Raw genomic sequence first — 21,086 nt, 5'->3', positions numbered from 1 at the left:
CAAAATTCGAAATAATTTATTTTTTTATTTAATGTGACGTAAGGATAAAAATATGGAACAAAAGGAAAAATATTTTTTTTTTTACAAATAAATTTCATCAACTACAAAACTAAATATTTCAAGTGAATCTTATTCGTAGTCTTAAATTGTTGTTTTTATTAAATTTTGTACGGGTTCCAAAAAAATAATCGGGATTAATTCGTATCATTTCCGTTTTTTTTATTCATATACGCGTTACGAGAGATTTCTTTGAGTTGTTCGGTCATCGAAGGCCCGGTTTCCATCACCAATTTATGGAAATAACCGTCTTCGATTTGTAGAAGGTTATGGGGATGATCGAATTCCACCATATTACCGAAACTCATCACCAGAACTTTATCGGAATCCATGATGGTGTTCAATCTGTGCGCTATGGTCAGTACCGTGCAGTCTTTGAACATTCTACGTATCGTTAATTGTATTAAAGAATCCGTCCTAGAAAAAAAAATAATTATATATATATACAAACCCTAACATTACGAAAAAAGTACAAAATCCCTAAAAGAAGACTCTAAAAAACTCGAAAGAGAATGTGAATGCTTAGTTCTAACCAAAAAAGGACCTTAAGTTTCAAGATAAACATCAAGGACAAATTTAGAGATCACGAATGGTTGGTTCTAACCAAAACAGGACCTTAAGGCTCAAGATAAACATCAAGGACAAATTTAGAGAACCTTATTGCTTGTATCTAACCAAAACTGGACCTTAAGTTTCACTAGTAGTGTATATCCAGTCGGTACGTTGGCATATTGCTTGTCTATTCCAAATTTTTGGCAGCTGCATGATAGTAGAGGCAAACCATTATCCCAGACTTTGGAGAGAGAGTTAAAATCAACACGAAATCCCCAAAAATTACCCTTAGATTCAAGTCAAGCCATAAGAAAACTCGATAACCTCATATTTCATAGACAAATTCAGAGTTATACATCGATAAAGTTTTAGAGAAAGCGAATACTTGGTGTTAATCACAGAAAGACCTCAAGACTCGAGTAGACCTACGAAAAGACAAAGTAACTTCGTATTTCATAGACGAATGACGAGCTAAACACAAAGTGACTTTAATCCTTTCGGAATGTCCAACAGGAGACGCGAATTACAATGACGTCCTACTGGAACGTAATGGGATAACGTGCAATAGATAAAATTGTCTTACCTTTGATCTACGTTGGCTGTAGCTTCGTCCAATATCAAGATTTTATTGTTTTTCAAAATAGCTCTCGCCAAACAGATCAATTGCCTTTGACCTACGCTGAAATTACCTCCTCCTTCTGCTACCATAAACTCCAAAGAATCCACGCTATCCCTCAACTCGACCTTAAATAATTCCCATTATAATAAATTTTTTTCTTTTTAAACTTGTTTTTATTACTTCCTCTAACGCCCTCCAAAGTTCTTTATCTTCGAATTGGTCGAAAGGATCCAAATTGTACCGTAGAGTTTCGGAAAACAAAACCGGTTCCTGGGGAATTATGGAAATCTTCTTCCGCAAATCCGTCAATCCTAGAGACGCAATATCCACTCCATCCACAAATATAGAGCCTTCCAATGGAGCTAAACGGAATAGGGCGGAAATCAGAGACGATTTCCCCGCACCGGTTCGTCCTACTATACCGACCTAAAAAAGAAAAACCGCGTGATCAATTCCGGAATACACGAAGTGTCTTACTACCTTTTCACCAGGTTCGATGACGAATTTCAAATTTTTCAAAACCGCCGCTTCGGTTTCGGCGTATCTCAAAGAGGCGTTCCTGAATTCGAGAAAACCTTCAACGGGCCAAGGCTGCTTAGGCGTATTTCCTACAAAAAAATACAAATTAGATCGAGAAGAATCGATGATTGGGGCTTGATCACCTGGCGGGGTCTCGAACGGACCTTCCTTATCCAAATTGGTATATTGCAAAACTCTTTCGACGCTAGTCAATTGGTTAATCACTTCGGCCGTTTGTCGTATCCCGTACTGCAGCATACCGGTTAAAACTAGACTTTGCGATACGGCCAATCCCACAAGACTTCCATTTACCTCGGTATCTTAAAATTTATTTTGTTTTTTTAAACAATGGACGTTCGATTTTTCGTTATATCGACTTACAATTTGCTAAAACGGCGAACGTGAAAGTAACGCACGCCAAAAAGATCACGGCTATTATATCGAGCCATAATCCGAACGCACCCACGCACGCTATTGTCAAATACCAAGCGGAAGTGTGGACATCCTGTAATAATTAGAACTTGTAAGTTGTACAACGTCGAGGTCGAGCTGGAATAACCTCAATATAACCCAGATTTAGTTTCCTCGGACTTTGTTTTGTATACGGAGCATAATTCGGTCTCCAACTACTACTAAGGTCGCGTTGAGCAGATTCCCAACACGCGGGAAGGAAAAATCTCGCGCCGACTGTATGGATCGGGGTGCGGGTAATTCAAGTGGCGCAGTCGAATAGGATCTTTGGGAGTTTCGAGGTGTGAGGGAGTGGATGTGCTTAGCGTTGGATAATTAGTGGAATGCGGTGGACGAAACCGAGGCTATTTGAGGATGTTAGCCTTGATTTGAGTTTCTAATTGTTGCACCGCACTGCATATTATAGTTTAGAATTTTTTTTTACTCACTTGATGATTATCGAATTCGTTTATTAGCAGTTGCTCCGCGTTTGAGGATCTTATAGTTTTGATACCGTTCAAGGACGAATTGACGTGCGAAAAAACCGGCGATTTCGCTGGAATTTTGGTTAAAAAAAAAAAAACAAAGTGAAAATATTAAATTATTGAAAATATTGTTTATACCTACTTATTCCTTCTAGATGTTTAAGTATTTTGGCGATTTCTATGTACCACTTCCTGAATTTCAAAAATACGTATCCTAATACGATAATTGCGATGATCATGTACGCGTTCGAAAGGACTATATTTATCAAAAGTCCTGCCATTACTAGGAATATCTGAAATAAATAATTTTTTTTAATTTTTGTCGAAATGGTCGTTGAAAAAAAAAAGAAAAATTGTTTATAGATAAAAAAAAATATGAAATCTGGACGTACATTGAGCTACGGGGACCTTAAGGCTCTAGATAAACATCAAGGACAAATTTAGAGATCACGAATGGTTGGTTCTAACCAAAACAGGACCTTAGTTTCCAAATAAACATCAAGGATAAATTTAGAGAACGTGAATGTTTGTTTCTAACGAAAAAAGGACCTTAAGGTTCAAGATAAACATCAAGGACAAATTTAGGGGTTTAGAATGGTTGGTTCTAACAAAAAAAGGACCTTAAGTTTCTAAATAAACATCAAGGACAAATTTAGAGAACGTGAATGTTTATTTCTAACGAAAACAGGACCTTAAGGTTCAAAATAAATATCAAGGACAAATTTAGAGAACGTGAATATTTATTTCTAACGAAAACAGAACCTTAAGGTTCAAAATAAACATCAAGGACAAATTTAGAGAACGTGAATATTTATTTCTAACGAAAACAGGACCTTAAGGTTCAAAATAAACATCATGATGTGAATGTTTGTTTCTAACGAAAAAAGGACCTTAAGGTTCAAGATAAACATCAAGGACAAATTTAGAGGTTTAGAATGGTTGGTTCTAACAAAAAAAGGACCTTAAGTTTCTAAATAAACATCAAGGACAAATTTAGAGAACGTGAATGTTTATTTCTAACGGAAACTGGACCCTAAGGTTCAAAATAAATATCAAGGACAAATTTAGAGAACGTGAATGTTTGTTTCTAACGAAAAAAGGACCTTAAGGTTCAAGATAAACATCAAGGACAAATTTAGGGGTTTAGAATGGTTGGTTCTAACAAAAAAAGGACCTTAAGTTTCTAAATAAACATCAAGGACAAATTTAGAGAACGTGAATGTTTATTTCTAACGGAAACTGGACCCTAAGGTTCAAAATAAATATCAAGGACAAATTTAGAGAACGTGAATGTTTGTTTCTAACGAAAAAAGGACCTTAAGGTTCAAGATAAACATCAAGGACAAATTTAGAGGTTTAGAATGGTTGGTTCTAACAAAAAAAGGACCTTAAGTTTCTAAATAAACATCAAGGACAAATTTAGAGAACGTGAATGTTTATTTCTAACGGAAACTGGACCCTAAGGTTCAAAATAAATATCAAGGACAAATTTAGAGAACGTGAATGTTTGTTTCTAACGAAAAAAGGACCTTAAGGTTCAAGATAAACATCAAGGACAAATTTAGGGGTTTAGAATGGTTGGTTCTAACAAAAAAAGGACCTTAAGTTTCTAAATAAACATCAAGGACAAATTTAGAGAACGTGAATGTTTATTTCTAACGGAAACTGGACCTTAAGACTCAAAATAAACATCAAGGACAAATTTAGAGAACGTGAATATTTATTTCTAACGAAAACAGAACCTTAAGGTTCAAAATAAACATCAAGGACAAATTTAGAGAACGTGAATATTTATTTCTAACGAAAACAGGACCTGAAGGTTCAAAATAAACATCATGATGTGAATGTTTGTTTCTAACGAAAAAAGGACCTTAAGGTTCAAGATAAACATCAAGGACAAATTTAGAGAACGTGAATGTTTGTTTCTAACGAAAAAAGGACCTTAAGGTTCAAGATAAACATCAAGGACAAATTTAGGGGTTTAGAATGGTTGGTTCTAACAAAAAAAGGACCTTAAGTTTCTAAATAAACATCAAGGACAAATTTAGAGAACGTGAATGCGTCGTTTTAACCAAAAAAGGACCTTAAGACTCAACTAAGACACAAAATCATAAATCCTAAACTAACTGCACTCAAAATGCTTCAACTCCCAAACTAATAGTATGACATCTGTCAGATTTAAACATTTGTCTTTTGGAGGTTAAGTTTAACTTAAAATCGTATGTATTTAATACTACTAGCGCCACCTATACGTCATTTTATCAACTTTATTATAATATATTAAAAAATTTGTAAAAGAATGTAAATATGGATTTACCTGTACTGCATCTAGTAGTACTCTAGGTAGTACTTCATCTATGGCTCCCATGTCCTTGGAAAATCTGTTGAGTACCCTACCGGTGGGGTTAGTGTCAAAAAAACGCATGGGAGCTTCGAGTAGAGTATGGAATATGTTGGAATGTAGATTTATGGACGACATCATACACGTTTTGAAAAACAAGAACGATCTGAATAAGGTTAATACGACGCACAAAACTAACAAAGCACCATAGAAATACATGGCGTATGTCGTTTTCACTAATTTCGTTATTTTCCCGTTCACTTCGACGTAGTCGAAGATACCGTCGAAATGAGAAGTATCATTAACGATATGGTAAACGTATTTACTCATATTTTCAGTGCTGTTGCGAAGATATGGATGAAAATCAGTAGATGAAGATTGGAGATTTGTTACTTCATAGTTTGCGTGTCTAGTTTCTTCTTCAGTTGTCCTGAAAAATTTCGAAATTAATTAATACGCCAACTAATTTTTTTTGAGGTAACTCTGAATGTGTTGAAAAGAACCAAAATGAAACTTCTGAAGTTAGAAATTGTGTACAAATTCATATTATAGTCCAGGAAATTGAAGAAAATGTGGAAAAATGTTAATATAATTCAATTATAGTCCAGGAAAGTGGGAAAATGCAGGAGAATGTTCATATATTTGATTAATAGTCCAGGGAAATGGAAAAAATGTTTATGTGTTGAAATTATAGTCCAGGGAAGAGAAAAAAATTTAGAAAAATGTTCATGTATTGAAATTATAGTCCAGGAAATTGGAAAAATGTTCATATGATTCAATTATAGTCCAGGGAAGTGGAAAAATGTTCATATAATTCAATTATAGTCCAGGAAAGTGGGAAAATGTTCATATAATTCAATTATAGTCTAGGGAAATGGAAAAAAATGTTTATGTGTTGAAATTATAGTCCAGGGAAGGGAAAAAAATTTAGAAAAATGTTCATGTATTGAAATTATAGTCCAGGAAATTGGAAAAATGTTCATATGATTCAATTATAGTCCAGGGAAGTGGAACAATGTTCATATAATTCAATTATAGTCCAGGGAAGTGGAAAAATGTTCATATAATTCAATTATAGTCCAGGGAAATGGAAAAAAATGTTTATGTGTTGAAATTATAGTCCAGGGAAGGGAAAAAAATTTAGAAAAATGTTCATGTATTGAAATTATAGTCCAGGAAATTGGAAAAATGTTCATATGATTCAATTATAGTCCAGGGAAGTGGAACAATGTTCATATAATTCAATTATAGTCCAGGGAAGTGGAAAAATGTTCATATAATTCAATTATAGTCCAGGGAAATGGAAAAAAATGTTTATGTGTTGAAATTATAGTCCAGGGAAGGGAAAAAAATTTAGAAAAATGTTCATGTATTGAAATTATAGTCCAGGAACTTGGAAACATGTTTATATAATTCAATTATAGTCCAGGGAAGTGGAAAAATGTTCATATAATTCAATTATAGTCCAGGAAATTGGAAAAATGTTCATATAATTTAATTATAGTCCAGGGAAGTGGAAAAAAATGTTTGTGTTAAAATTATAGTCCAGGGAAGGGAAAAAAATTTAGAAAAATGTTCATGTACTGAAATTATAGTCCAGGAAATTAAAAAATCTTCATATAATTCAATTATAGTCCAGGGAAGTGGAAAAATGTTCATATAATTCAATTATAGTCCAGGAAATTGGAAAAATGTTCATATAATTTAAATATAGTCCTGGGAAGTGGAAAAAAATGTATATGTTAAAATTATAGTCCAGGGAAGGGAATAAAATTTAGAAAAATGTTCATGTATTGAAATTATAGTCCAGAGAAGTAGAAAATTGTAGGACAGTGTACGTATATTCAAATTATAGTCCAGGAAATTGGAAAAATGTTCATATAATTCGATAATAGTCCAGGAAATTGAGTAAAATGTGGAAAAATGTTCATATAATTCAATTATAGTCCAGGGAAGTGGGAAAATGTTCATATAATTCAATTATAGTCCAGGAAATTGGAAAAATGTTCATATAATTTAATTATAGTCCAGGGAAGTGGAAAAAAATGTATATGTTAAAATTATAGTCCAGGGAAGGGAATAAAATTTAGAAAAATGTTCATGTATTGAAATTATAGTCCAGAGAAGTAGAAAATTGTAGGACAGTGTACGTATATTCAAATTATAGTCCAGGAAATTGGAAAAATGTTCATATAATTCGATAATAGTCCAGGAAATTGAGTAAAATGTGGAAAAATGTTCATATATTTGATTAATAGTCCAGGGAAATGGAAAAAATGTTTGTGTTGAAATTATAGCCCAGGGAAGAGAAAAAAATTTAGAAAAATGTTCATGTATTGAAATTATAGTACAGAGAAGTAGAAAATTGTAGAAGAGTGTACGTATATTCAAATTATAGTCCAGGAAATTGGAAAAATGTTCATATGATTCAATTATAGTCCAGGGAAGTGGAAAAATGTTCATATAATTCAATTATAGTCCAGGGAAGGGAAAAAAATTTAGAAAAATGTTCATGTACTGAAATTATAGTCCAGGAAATTGGAAAAATGTTCATATAATTCAATTATAGTCCAGGGAAGGGAAAAAAATTTAGAAAAATGTTCATGTACTGAAATTATAGTCCAGGAAATTGGTAAAATGTTCATATGATGCAATTATAGTCCAGGGAAGTGGAAAAATGTTCATATAATTCAATTATAGTCCAGGGAAGGGAAAAAAATTTAGAAAAATGTTCATGTACTGACATTATAGTCCAGGAAATTGGAAAAATGTTCATATAATTCAATTATAGTCCAGGGAAGTGAAAAAAAAATGTTTGTGTTAAAATTATAGTCCGGGGAAGTAAAAAAATTTAGAAAAATGTTCATGTATTGAAATTATAGTCCAGAGAAGAAGAAAATTGTAGGGCAGTGTACATATATTCAAATTATAGTCCAGGAAATTGTAATAATGTTCATATAATTCGATAATAGTCCAGGAAATTAAGGAAATTGTGGAAAATTGTTCATATAATTCAATTATAGTCCAGGAAAGTGGGAAAATGCAGGAGAATGTTCATATATTCGATTTATAGTCCAGGGAAATGGAAAAAAATGTTTATGTGTTAAAATTATAGTCCGGGGAAGTGGGAAAATGTAGGAGAATGTTCATATATTTGATTAATAGTCCAGGGAAATGGAAAAAAATGTTTATGTCTTGAAATTATAGTCCAGGGAAGTAAAAAAATTTAGAAAAATGTTCATGTATTGAAATTATAGTCCAGAGAAGTAGAAAATTGTAGAAGAGTGTACGTATATTCAAATTATAGTCCAGGAAATTGGAAAAATGTTCATATAATTCGATAATAGTCCAGGAAATTAAGAAAAATGTGGAAAAATGTTCATATAATGCAATTATAGTCCAGGGAAGTGGGAAAATGCAGGAGAATGTTTATATATTCGATTTATAGTCCAGGGAAATGGAAAAAAATTTAGAAAAATGTTCATGTATTGAAATTATAGTCCAGGAAATTGAAGAAAATGTGGGAAAAATGTTCATATAGTTCGATAATAGTCCAGGAAATTGAAGAATTTTTCTCAAATTTTAAAAATTCAAAAAGGTGGCGTCGTAAATTGAATTTATATATATATATATATATATATATATATATATATATATATATATATATATATATATATATATATATATATATATATATATTTTCTAGACACACGGTTCATACTTTTTTTAGTCATTGACTGGACTATGATATTTATGAATAACCGTCCTAATAAAGCGACGTTGCCAAACTTAACTAAAGAAGTTAAAAAATCGAAATTCTCATACAAACCGGTGCAAATGGACTCACCAAAACGCCAACCAAAGGTCAACGGCCGCGCAAAACGCTTGAGCAAGTACCAACAACGTAATCAGAAGTACCAACATGCAAATACTTTTCGTGGACAAAAGATAACTTTTGAACGGTTTCACGTTCGGATCGGTACCAGATTCTTCTTCGATTACTTCATCCGCGCCTTTGTAACTATCGGAAACGTCGCTCTGAAAATTGTTTTTTATTATTTTTCGAAATTTAAATTTAAATATCGCGACTTACGCGGAAAGATAACGCCGACCAATTCGACATTCTTCTGAAAGTCCCTCTTTTGGGTAAATCGGCGTTTTCGGCGTCTGCGGATTCGTTGGGTTTTTCGCCCGATTCATCCGCGGCTATTAATAATTTCGTGAAGTCCAAGGCGCATCGGGAGAGCTCCTCGAAGGTTCCTTGAGCCTCAATTTTTCCCTAACGATGAAAATTCGTGGAAAATTTTTCGTAGTTTTCAAAATATTTTGATTCATCGGTATATTTCGGTTGTTTTTACTGATATTTTTGCTTATATTGCGGGAAAATTATTCGGAAAATCTTGTTTTCTTTATAGTGGAAAAATCGTTTAAAATGTGGTATCGCATTTGAACGAATTTACTTGGAAATTAGGAAAATTTTATAGTTTCAGTTATTTATCGGAGGTTTTTCCGGAAAAGTTGTTAGAAACTTTCATATTTTTTGAGATTCAATCTATTTAAAGTAGTAATGAAAATATGGCACAATAATTATAGGAAAATGTGTGAATTGTGAAAAATTTTCCCAGAAAACGCATAAATTATCGAATTTCCTACGAAAAATCCGGAAAATTTTATTCTTTTATTATATTTTGGAAAATTAACCTGGAAAATTCTTTTGAATCTCATTTATCTGTCGAAATGGCATGGAACATAAATTAATCGTGAAAGTTTATCAGATTTTTTTTCGGAAAATTCGCAAAATTTAATACTTTCAGTTGTTTTTGGGGTAATTTCAGTGGAATTTTCCCGGAAAAATTCGTGGAAATTTTGTTACATAACGAAATGTTAATGGAACATACATAATCAATAAAAATTTATCGAATTTTCTTCCGAAAATCCGGAAAATCGGTTATCAATAGTTTTTCAAGTAATTTCGAGAGAATTTCCATGGAAAATTGTTGAAAATTTTATTGTAGAACCAAATTTTTCGGATGTTACTCGGAAAATAGGGTTAATTTCATGTTTTTGTTAGTTTTTGGGGTTATTACAGGAGAAAATGGCTGGGAAAATGTTTGAAAATTTCATTATGTGACAAAATGGTACTGAAAAACACATATACTGTGGGGATTTATCAAATTTTCTTAGGATGTCCAGAAAATTTCATGTTTTCCGTTGTTTTCGTGGGTATTTCAAGGAAATTATGTAGGAAAACTTTTGAAAATCTCGTTATAGCTCGAAGTGACAATAAAATGCGTCAATTATAGAAAATTATCAATTTTCTGCGGAAAATTCGGGAAATTCTATAGCTCTGGGAAGTTTTGAAACGATTTTTGGTAAACTTTTCCAGAAAATTCTTAAAGATTTCCGTATAGAACGAAACAGTTCCGGAAAATTTCATATTTTTATTAGTTTTTTGGGTTTTTTTGGTAAACTTCTAGGAAATTTCGTTATATGACGAAATGGTAGTGATAAATCATTATTTCATCATCATCATTCACATTAATCTAGTTTTGAGATTAATTTTGATAAATTTTCCGGAAAATAAATTCGGTTTATCAAATTTTCTTTGAAAAATACGGAAAATTTTGTTTTCAGTCGTTTTTTTGGGTTTTTCTTCTTCAATATAATTTTCTTCGCAGAATTTATATTTTAACAGATTTTGAAACTATTCCTGGAAGATTTTTCCGGAAAATTCTTGAAGATTTCGTTGATGGTATTGAAAATGCAATTAATATAGAAGTTTATCAATTTTCTTTTGGAAAATTCTATACTTTTATCTAGTTCTGAGGCAATTTTGGATAAATTTCCCAGAAAATTTTTATTATAAAACAAAGAAGTTCCGGAAAATGAATCAACTATGAAGATTTATCAAATTTTCTTCAAAAAATTTCATGTTTTCAGCCTTTTTTGGGGGTTTTTCTTGTTCAATAAAATTTTCTTCGCAAAATTCGGGAAATTCATAATTTTAACAAATTTTGAAACGATTCCTGACATATTTTTCCGGAAAATTCTCGAAGATTTCGTTAATGGTATTTAAAATGTATTAAATATAGAAATTCATCAATTTTCCTCGGAAAATTCTTTACTTTTATTTATTTTTGGGGCAATTTTTGATAAATTTTCCGGAAAATTTTAAGAGATTCCATTATAGAACAAGGCAATTCCGGAAAATGAATCAACTATGAAGATTTATCAAATTTTCTTCAAAAAATTTCATGTTTTCAGCCTTTTTTTGGGGGGTTTTTCTTGTTCAATAAAATTTTCTTCGCAAAATTCATAATTTTAACAAATTTTGAAACGATTCCTGACATATTTTTCCGGAAAATTCTCGAAGATTTCGTTAATGGTATTTAAAATGTATTAAATATAGAAATTCATCAATTTTCCTCGGAAAATTCTTTACTTTTATTTATTTTTGGGGCAATTTTTGATAAATTTTCCGGAAAATTTTAAGAGATTCCATTATAGAACAAGGCAATTCCGGAAAATGAATCAACTATGAAGATTTATCAAATTTTCTTCGAAAAATTTCATGTTTTCAGCCTTTTTTGGGGGGTTTTTCTTGTTCAATAAAATTTTCTTCGCAAAATTCATAATTTTAACAAATTTTGAAACGATTCCTGACATATTTTTCCGGAAAATTCTCGAAGATTTCGTTAATGGTATTTAAAATGTATTAAATATAGAAATTCATCAATTTTCCTCGGAAAATTCTTTACTTTTATTTATTTTTGGGGCAATTTTTGATAAATTTTCCGGAAAATTTTAAGAGATTCCATTATAGAATAAGGCAATTCCGGAAAATGAATCAACTATGAAGATTTATCAAATTTTCTTCAAAAAATTTCATGTTTTTAGATTTTTTTGGGGGGTTTTTCTTGTTCAATAAAATTTTCTTCGCAAAATTCATATTTTTAACAAATTTTGAAACGATTCCTGACAGATTTTTCCGGAAAATTCTCGAAGATTTCGTTAATGGTATTTAAAATGAATTAAATATAAAAATTCATCAATTTTCCTCGGAAAATTCTTTACTTTTATTTAGTTTTGAGGCAATTTTTGATAAATTTTCCAAAAACTTTTCAAATATTCCATTATAGAACAAAGTAGTTCCGGAAAATGAATCAACTATCATATTTTCTTCGAAAAGTAAGGAAAACTTCATGTTTCCAGTAATTTTTTGGATTTTTCTTGCTTAATAAATTTTTTTTCACAAAATCCGAAATCTGGTACCATCGTTAATGGTATTGAAAATGCATTAATCATAGAGATTTCTCAATTTTTCTCGGAAAAGTCGGGAAATTCTATACTTATAACATGTTTTGAGAAAATTACTGTAAAATTTTTCCGAAAAATTCTCAAAAATCTCGTTATATACCGAAGCGGTACAGGAAATACACCAACCATGAAGTTTTCTTAAATATTTCTTGAAAATTTCCCAACTTCAGTCGATTTTCCAGACAAAAAATTCCGAATTTTTATAAATTTTTAACAATTACGAAAGTATTACAACAAAATCGTAACCAGAATCAAAATTTCCTCGGAAAATTGTCAAAAAATCAGTTGTTTCGAAAAAAAAAACAATCAAAATACCAGATTTCATCCGTTCCGTCGCAATTTTTTTAATTAAAACCAAACTCACTTTATTAACCAGAATAATCAAATCCGCTTTCTTCAAATATTGCAATTGATGCGTCACCAAAATCCTCGTTTTCCCCTTCAAATGATTATAAATACAATTTTCAAACAGATGCTTCCCCACGTGCGTATCGACGGCCGATAGCGGATCGTCCAGCAGATAAATATCCGCTTTCCTATAAATAGCGCGGGCTAAATTGATCCTGGCGCGTTGACCTCCGCTCAACGAAACCCCCTTTTCACCTGAAATTCCCCGTATGAAAAAACCAACCCTTCAAATAATACACCCCCGCGCGCGCCAAACAACCGACCCAAATCGCACGGTTCCAATTTTTTCGATTTGAGTCTTTTGCTCGCGAGCGCAGGCATCGGAAAATGCTCACCCACGATGGTACGGTCTCTATGAGGAAATTGCTCGAAATCTTTTTCCAAAGCGCAAACTTGCACCACTTTTTTGTACCACGTCCTTTGGTACTGCAGCCCGAAGAGGATGTTACTGCGAACAGTCGACTGAAACAACCAAGGTTCCTGAGAACAATAAGAAATCTCACCCCCAATTTGAATCTTCCCGGTATCAAACGGCATTTCCCCCAATAAAATCTACAAAAGAAAAAAAAATTCATTTGGAATCGAGATAATCGATCGTAGCGATGGAATTACTTGTAGTAGAGAAGATTTTCCGGCCCCCACGGGTCCTACGATGGCGCACAAAGTACCGGGGCGTATTCTAATATCGATATTTTGTAATGTACGATTATTGGGCGTCCACGAAGCTTCGATGTTAGATAACGAGATACCGCCATCTTTGGTTCGTTCGATACCGGTTTCTTCTTTTTCTTCCAAAAGTAAAAAATTTTGTAATCTCTCGACGGAAACCAAAGATTCCGCGCCGAGACTTATAGCTATGGGGTAAGATATGGCCACGACCAATTGGAGGATATTGAATGTTTGCGCTAGAGAAAATACTTTATCGGCCGATATGTTATTCCCTGAAACATACGATGGGATCTATAGATATCATACTTTAATGGCGGCTCCGCTTTAGTGCCCACGTCAACTAACCACTCCGATCGGGAAACAGCCGTAAACCGCGCGAAAATCGTCCGTCTCCGCGTTATTCCCGCGAAAATCGTCAAAATTCACGGTATGTTATCGATAATTCGAAAAATCCGCCGAGAAATAGACGTAGAAACCGGCGAGGAGCGAGGAAGAAACCGTCAATTAGTCGTAAATGTAAATTGAACCCTTTCGCGCGGGAAAATACAGAATCCGATCGGGGAACGAGCGTGAACGTACGTTATTCCCGCGAAAATCGTCAAAATTCACGGGATGTTCTCAATAATTCGTAAAATCCGCCGAGAAATAGACGGTAGAAACCGGCGAGGAGCGAGGAAGAAACCGTCAATTAGTCGTAAATGTAAATTGAACCCTTTCGCGCGGGAAAATACCGAATCCGATCGGGGAACGAGCGTGAACGTACGTTATTCCCGCGAAAATCGTCAAAATTCACGGTATGTTATCGATAATTCGTAAAATCCGCCGCGAAATAGACGTAGAAACCGGCGAGGAGCGAGGAAGAAACCGTCAATTAGTCGTAAATGTAAATTGAACCCTTTCGCGCGGGAAAATACAGAATCCGATCGGGGAACGAGCGTGAACGTACGTTATTCCCGCGAAAATCGTCAAAATTCACGGGATGTTCTCAATAATTCGTAAAATCCGCCGAGAAATAGACGGTAGAAACCGGCGAGGAGCGAGGAAGAAACCGTCAATTAGTCGTAAATGTAAATTGAACCCTTTCGCGCGGGAAAATACCGAATCCGATCGGGGAACGAGCGTGAACGTACGTTATTCCCGCGAAAATCGTCAAAATTCACGGTATGTTATCGATAATTCGTAAAATCCGCCGCGAAATAGACGTAGAAACCGGCGAGGAGCGAGGAAGAAACCGTCAATTAGTCGTAAATGTAAATTGAACCCTTTCGCGCGGGAAAATACCGAATCCGATCGGGGAACGAGCGTGAACGTACGTTATTCCCGCGAAAATCGTCAAAATTCACGGTATGTTATCGATAATTCGTAAATTCCGCCGCGAAATAGACGTAGAAACCGGCGAGGAGCGAGGAAGAAACCGTCAATTAGTCGTAAATGTAAATTGAACCCTTTCGCGCGGGAAAATACAGAATCCGATCGGGGAACGGACGAAAACGCGCGTTATTCCCGCGAAAATCGTCAAAATTCACGGTATGTTATCGATAATTCGTAAATTCCGCCGCGAAATAGACGTAGAAACCGGCGAGGAGCGAGGAAGAAACCGTCAATTAGCCGTAAATGTAAATTGAACCCTTTCGCGCGGGAAAATACAGAATCCGATCGGGGAACGGACGAAAACGCGCGTTATTCCCGCGAAAATTCTCAAAATTCACGGTATGTTATCGATAATTCGTAAATTCCGCCGCGAAATAGACGTAGAAACCGGCGAGGAGCGAGGAAGAAACCGTCAATTAGTCGTAAATGTAAATTGAACCCTTTCGCGCGGGAAAATACAGAATCCGATCGGGGAACGGACGAAAACGCGCGTTATTCCCGCGAAAATTCTCAAAATTCACGGTATGTTATCGATAATTCGTAAATTCCGCCGCGAAATAGACGTAGAAACCGGCGAGGAGCGAGGAAGAAACCGTCAATTAGTCGTAAATGTAAATTGAACCCTTTCGCGCGGGAAAATACAGAATCCGATGGTGGAACGAGCGTGAATGTACGTTATTCCCGCGAAAATCGTCAAAATTCACGGTATGTTATCGATAATTTGTGAAACTAGCCGCGAAATGGACTTAGAAACCCTTGTAGCGAGGTGCACACTGGCAACAAGCCGTGAATGTGGATGGGTATAGGGCTCCAACCCTTTGTCGTGGTACAAAATACCGACACCAATCGAGGAATAGGCGTAAACGCCGCGAAAATCGTCGACGTTTGCGGAGCTCGGCGGCACTAATGTGGAGGCACTCCACGTTCACTAATATGGCGCCGCCATAAACAACTTGTTGATCCTTACCGAGTAATATGAAGCAAATGACGGTACAACCTAGGGAGACTCTATCCATGAAAACCATACAACTGGAATACACTCCTCGTAAATAAGAGGCCGACGTAATATCCTCTATTTCCGTTTTCCTTGCTAGATTTATCAGTTTTTCGAATGGTTTTTCCCAAGCGTACATTTTTATTACTTGTATGCCGCTTATAACCTCGCTCATTATTTTCACGCGATTGTCCGTTTTTTTGGAAATGCTGATCCTCAATTTCGCCACGTATTTTGCAAGGAAACCTAAAAATTCAATATGGACTATAAATATCTGAATGGTTAGGTTAAGATTTAATGAAAAACAGCGAAAATCGAATGTCCCATATCTTATTTAGTCCCCAGAAATATGTAAATGACCCCTTTTGGGATAATATCGTATCGAAACAAATATCCAAACTCACCACAGCTAAATTTAGAAACCGACTACTACCCAATCCATTATAGTCACCATATTTGGTCCCATGCGAGTTATTTTTATTCCCAAACCTGAAAAAGTCACTCGTCGGATTGAAATTTAAATCGAATCATCGCCCCCCCCATTGGGGCTAACTTTGCATACTTCGAGAAAACGTCGCTCAGTCTCCTTATTCGCTACATTTGATTCCCAGTGACTTTTTTCTCTTCGATAACTCAAAAATCGTCTAGGAGAAGCAATAAAAGACCAGATTTGTGAGGTATGGCACTTTCCAGCACGATTTTTTAGCCAAGTACCTAAAGAGAATCATTCCCCATCAACCGCAATCGCCAAATTTGATTCCCAGTGACTTTTTTCTTTTCGATAAATCAAAAATCGTTTAAGGGCAATAAACGATCGGATTTATGAGCAAAAGGCACATTTCAGCGCGATTTTGTGGCCAAATGCTTAACGAGAATCATCTCTCATCCACCGCAATCGCCAGATTTGACTCCTAATCATATTTTTCATCTATTGAAACCATACAAAGTGATACAATCAATGTACTGGAGGCCATCCTAGGCGACGCTTTTAACAAGTAATGTTCTTATTTATTTAAACACACTTACTAACACTTAACACTAAACTATTCACTAATACTCGACACACTAATTTATTTAAATACACTTATCACTGTCCCGATTAGATCACATTGTCAATAATCACTCCCGCTACTTGAAACTCGTTTTATATACCTTATTATCATATTCTAGAACATTCCGATTTCCTGGAAATCTCCACTAAATAAACGAAATGGAAATTGTCTCCATAAAAACAACGTAAATGGGTAACAAAACATCATAACGCGTCCACTGAAACAGGACCTGCTTCACGGTCTATAACAATGGATGAGTACGTGACTTGAATATGTGGTTATGCGATGAAAAACACCCGGTATATTAGTTTAACATTAACCAAAGTTATTACCTTGTACGGGAACAGTTAAAAGAACCATAACCACGATTCCAAAAAGAGAGGAAATGCCTACTTGATACCACATAATGAACAGTAGAAAAGCAACTTGAATTGGCATCACCCAGATGGCGTGCAGGTTCGGTATCAACAAATCGAATCGGTTCACGTCGTTGGACAACAGATTTACGACTTGACCAACTGCCGTTTGTCCCAAAGCCTTATGGTTCAACTTCGTAATCTACAAAAATCACATTAAATCAAAATTGAATAATCAGAATATCACAGTAATCACCTTTCTGTAAATCAATGAAGATGTCGCTATACGTATTCTCATCCCGATTACCGATAGTGAAAATTGTACGTGATGGTAAAAAAATGCTGTCGCAATTGATACTCCTACTAAAGCAGCGCTGTAGTAGTACATCTTGGTACTATCTTTATTATGATTAGAAAATAAAGCGATTAACTGGGCTAATATAATAGGCCTGGACGATCTAAAATTAATCATTTTGTGATAAGAAAAAACTAAAAAACATAAATTTCGAACTATATCAATATTTCCATAAATTATTTTAAATCCCCCTGCTTCTTTTGAGGCACGCCACTGCCACACAACCGATTTTAGTTATGGCGGGAATGAGATGCAAACGGAGAAGGTTACGCGGCCGGAGACGATTTCCCGCGTTTTATTCGATTCGATTCTATTATGTTCCTTTTGTATGGGGTATGAGAAATTATATCCTAACCTACTGTTTAAGCAACAAACAATGCTGCTACGCATTACATTAAAATATACTTCATATTTATATCTGAATGATTTAATTAGAATTGTGTATTTAGTTAAAAATATATAATTTTGCGAAAAAATGTAGGAACCACCGTAAGTAAAGTTGGCAACATTGGAAAATGATGGATAACGAATGCGATCCATATAAAAAAGAAGAATATTATAGCGGATGTGACGTGTCATATACAGTATATATATAGAATGGGTGCTCTCATATTTTATAGTCCGGGGAGTGATATCGAAAAATAAATATTTTTTCAGGATCGGAAAATTAGGTCTCTAATTGAAAATATATTTGTTGAAGAAACTTTTTGATTATAAGTCTCTTTTGTTTGAAAATCAGTTCAAAACAACAGGTAAATATTTTGATAAAGATTGAAGTAATTGAGTCTTTTATGATGATAAGTCTTTCATTTTTAATCGTACGAAAAAAAAGTGAGCATCAAAATTGTAGGAAATTTTGTGTTCTACGATATGGTGAAATCAGATTTTTGAAAAAATTTTTTTTAACCCACAATTTTCCATAATTTATAAAAAATTTTAAAATTTGTTTATTCACGCAGTATAGCCAAAATATTGAAATAAAATTGATATTTTATAGAAATTTAGGAAAAATGTTTCTAAAAAAATTTATATTTTCAAATTTTGGAAATTCAAAATGGCTTCCAAGGACTATTCTTTTACGATATCTCTTTTATTTTTGCTAGTACGAAAAAAGTGTAAATATCAAAAATGAAGGGAATTTTGTGCTCTACAACATGATGAAAATAGATTTTCAAAAAAACTGTTTTAAACCCTTAAATTTTCCGAAACTTGATGAAAAAATTTTTATTCACGTAATAAATATAATAAAAAAGATGAAAACTCATTAATATTTTATGAAAATAATGAGAAAATGTTTCTAAAAATGATGATTTTCAAATTTTGAAAATTCAACATGGCGGCCGCTTAAACTGATTTTTATATATTTTCTTCAACCCCCGTTTATTTCATTAATATTAACAATTTCGAGATGCAGTTTGTTGCAAATACACATAAAAAAAGTTGTAGTTCTAGTGACATATGATTAAAATTTCCAAAATTATATTTATACACATTTTTCTAACACTCGAAATATATAAAAAATAATATTTTTTAATTTCTACGAGATTTAGTATTAAAACTGAACAAAACCTTGAACAAAAGGATAATCCTTCAAAAAGCACACATTTTGAAAAAAAAAATGGTAATACGAAAATCAAAAGTTACTATAACGAGTTTTAAGTTTACTTCCCGGACTAATAGCTACATACTCCCAACAATATATTGAATTTCCTCGAGATTTTTTGTAAAAAAAATTAAAAAAAATAACATATTTTATATATTGGATATTGTAAATAGTTTTCAGCTCATTTCCCGTACTAATAACTATATCAGAATACTCACAACAAGATGATGTTTATAAAAGCCCATAACAATCCGTATAGAAAAAATTCTTTATAATATGTTTTCGTTATGGCTTTCAACAGGCTCGGTTTGATTTTTTGCCCCGATTTTTTGTGTATTTCATTCTGCCAGTTTTTTGCTAGCGCATCTGCTAATCCTTTCGATTCATCGCCTTCCAAAACTTTATACAAATCGATCAATTCCAAATTATGCCGAGTTCCACGTCGCACTAACGGTATTATCCATCTGGAAAGGGCAATTGCAATCATCAAATTCTCTCAGGGAAATGAAAATGTAGTTGAAAATATTTAACCACTTTCCATATTTATTTGTAGTAATTTCTAACAAAAAAAATATGTTTTTCTCACCCAAAAAATAATTTCGATATAATATTAACCCCTTTCATAGGGTTATCCTTAGTTAAGGTATATCCTAAATCCATTATTATTATTATATCAACAATAAACTGAACTCATTATAAAACACTTTTAATCTTAAGACCTTTTGTACCAACGATTTATGTGAAATTATGAATATACCATACGATAAATGGAAAAAGATAACAAAAAATATTAAATATATGTAAAATACTGAAGTGAAGTTAACCAAATGAATAAACAAATATTATAAACAAGTCGTTTCTTTCGTTAAAGTTAATTAAGGCACGTTAATAGGCCTGTAATTGAGTTCAATTCAACGTATAAGTAAATAAATGCGTCAAAACGTTACAAAATTAAAAACAAATTAATTGTTTATTGATATATTATAATAATAAATAGTGTAAATATATTAAAAAGGTCGATAAAAATAGGTTAGTAGATGTTTTATAATTCGTATAAATAAACTTTTTTCAGTTTATTTAATTTATGTATATGAAATTTTCATATTTAAAACCCAATATTTCAAAAATAATTAATAGGACACCCCGTATAAGTAATACTGTTATTAATTTTTTTTTGACACCACGTAGTACTAAAATTATTCATTTAAATTATTTTTTTATCTATATAATGGAAATTACATGCAAAAATATATAATTTAGGTTAGAATTTCGTAAAATTGCACAACTTCGGATATTTATTGAAAATGTCTTACTTGTATTACGATATTAACAAATATTTGTACTAAATTATGAAAATAAATAAGTAAAAATATGTAATTTCTAGTATTTATGTATATATATACCTGCTATTAAAGAAAATGGAAACCATTTTTGCAAAGCATCACCACTAAACATTCGACCTTGTTTTAAGTGAAAGAAATCTTGAAAACAAATAGACATCTTGATAAAACCACAAAATATAATCGTTAACTTCCAACTTTTACTTAAAATTCGAATTTTTCTTAATAATTCTCAATATACCCACGAATACTCAGTAGTTTTTACAACATCATCTATAAAACAATTATGACACTAAATACGTAAATCAGACAGACAGACAGACGAAGATCTGATATCCGCTCGAACTCTTTCCCGCGAAAAGTTTAACATTGGCGCGTAATAACCAGCGATAAAATCAATTAATTTTCGTGGTCTGAAGAAGTAACTTCATTACCGAAATGTGCTTGAAATAGTGTAATTATGTTGCAATGGTGTTAAGTGAAGTGTAGTTTCGATATTTCCAAGTTAAAGAAATTGAACAAGACTATTTGTTTCTTCAGAAATAAGTAAGTAATCAATTATTAGGTTAATACAGGGTTATCTCGAAGTTATCTCTTT

At 33.2% G+C, this 21,086-nt stretch overlaps 1 protein-coding gene across 4 annotated transcripts; it reads right to left on the bottom strand.

Moving 5' to 3' along the window:
- Positions 1-5: 5 nt before the first annotated feature.
- On the bottom strand, positions 6-20,838 carry LOC130891945 (ATP-binding cassette sub-family C member 4-like). Of its 4 annotated transcripts, none has more exons than XM_057797057.1 (19): positions 20,552-20,838; positions 19,367-19,612; positions 17,447-17,648; positions 17,167-17,392; positions 15,756-16,028; positions 13,361-13,689; positions 13,084-13,300; positions 12,705-12,943; positions 9,117-9,302; positions 8,871-9,061; positions 5,000-5,453; positions 2,825-2,975; positions 2,647-2,753; positions 2,129-2,252; positions 1,891-2,067; positions 1,709-1,836; positions 1,409-1,654; positions 1,193-1,353; positions 6-474 (listed from the first exon to the last, which is right to left on the bottom strand). In XM_057797057.1, exons 1-19 carry the CDS (start codon positions 20,575-20,577, stop codon positions 195-197), a joined length of 3,963 nt encoding a protein of 1,320 aa, XP_057653040.1. In that variant the 5' UTR covers positions 20,578-20,838; the 3' UTR covers positions 6-194. The 4 variants fall into 4 exon arrangements, with proteins under 4 accessions (XP_057653040.1, XP_057653039.1, XP_057653038.1 ...); XM_057797056.1 differs by lacking the exon at positions 20,552-20,838 and adding an exon at positions 19,735-20,072; XM_057797055.1 differs by having other exon boundaries at positions 1,709-2,067.
- Positions 20,839-21,086: the final 248 nt, after the last annotated feature.

The sequence above is a fragment of the Diorhabda carinulata genome, chromosome 3 (genome assembly GCF_026250575.1).
Source record: "Diorhabda carinulata isolate Delta chromosome 3, icDioCari1.1, whole genome shotgun sequence".
Taxonomy (NCBI): Eukaryota; Metazoa; Arthropoda; class Insecta; order Coleoptera; family Chrysomelidae; genus Diorhabda; species Diorhabda carinulata.
This window is presented reverse-complemented; position numbering and strand designations above follow the sequence as displayed.

What these genes read in the sequence shown, in the direction of transcription:
- LOC130891945 (XM_057797054.1), bottom strand. Translation starts at nt 19,808, where the DNA reads ATGGATTTAGGATATACCTTAACTAAGGATAACCCTATGAAAGGGGTT. An exon ending in CTTCATTGATTTACAGAAAG is followed by an intron (nt 17,393 to 17,446) that starts GTGATTACTGTG and finishes TGATTTTTGTAG; the next exon opens with ATTACGAAGTTGAACCATAA. An exon ending in TTTAACTGTTCCCGTACAAG is followed by an intron (nt 16,029 to 17,166) that starts GTAATAACTTTG and finishes TTGAATTTTTAG; the next exon opens with GTTTCCTTGCAAAATACGTG.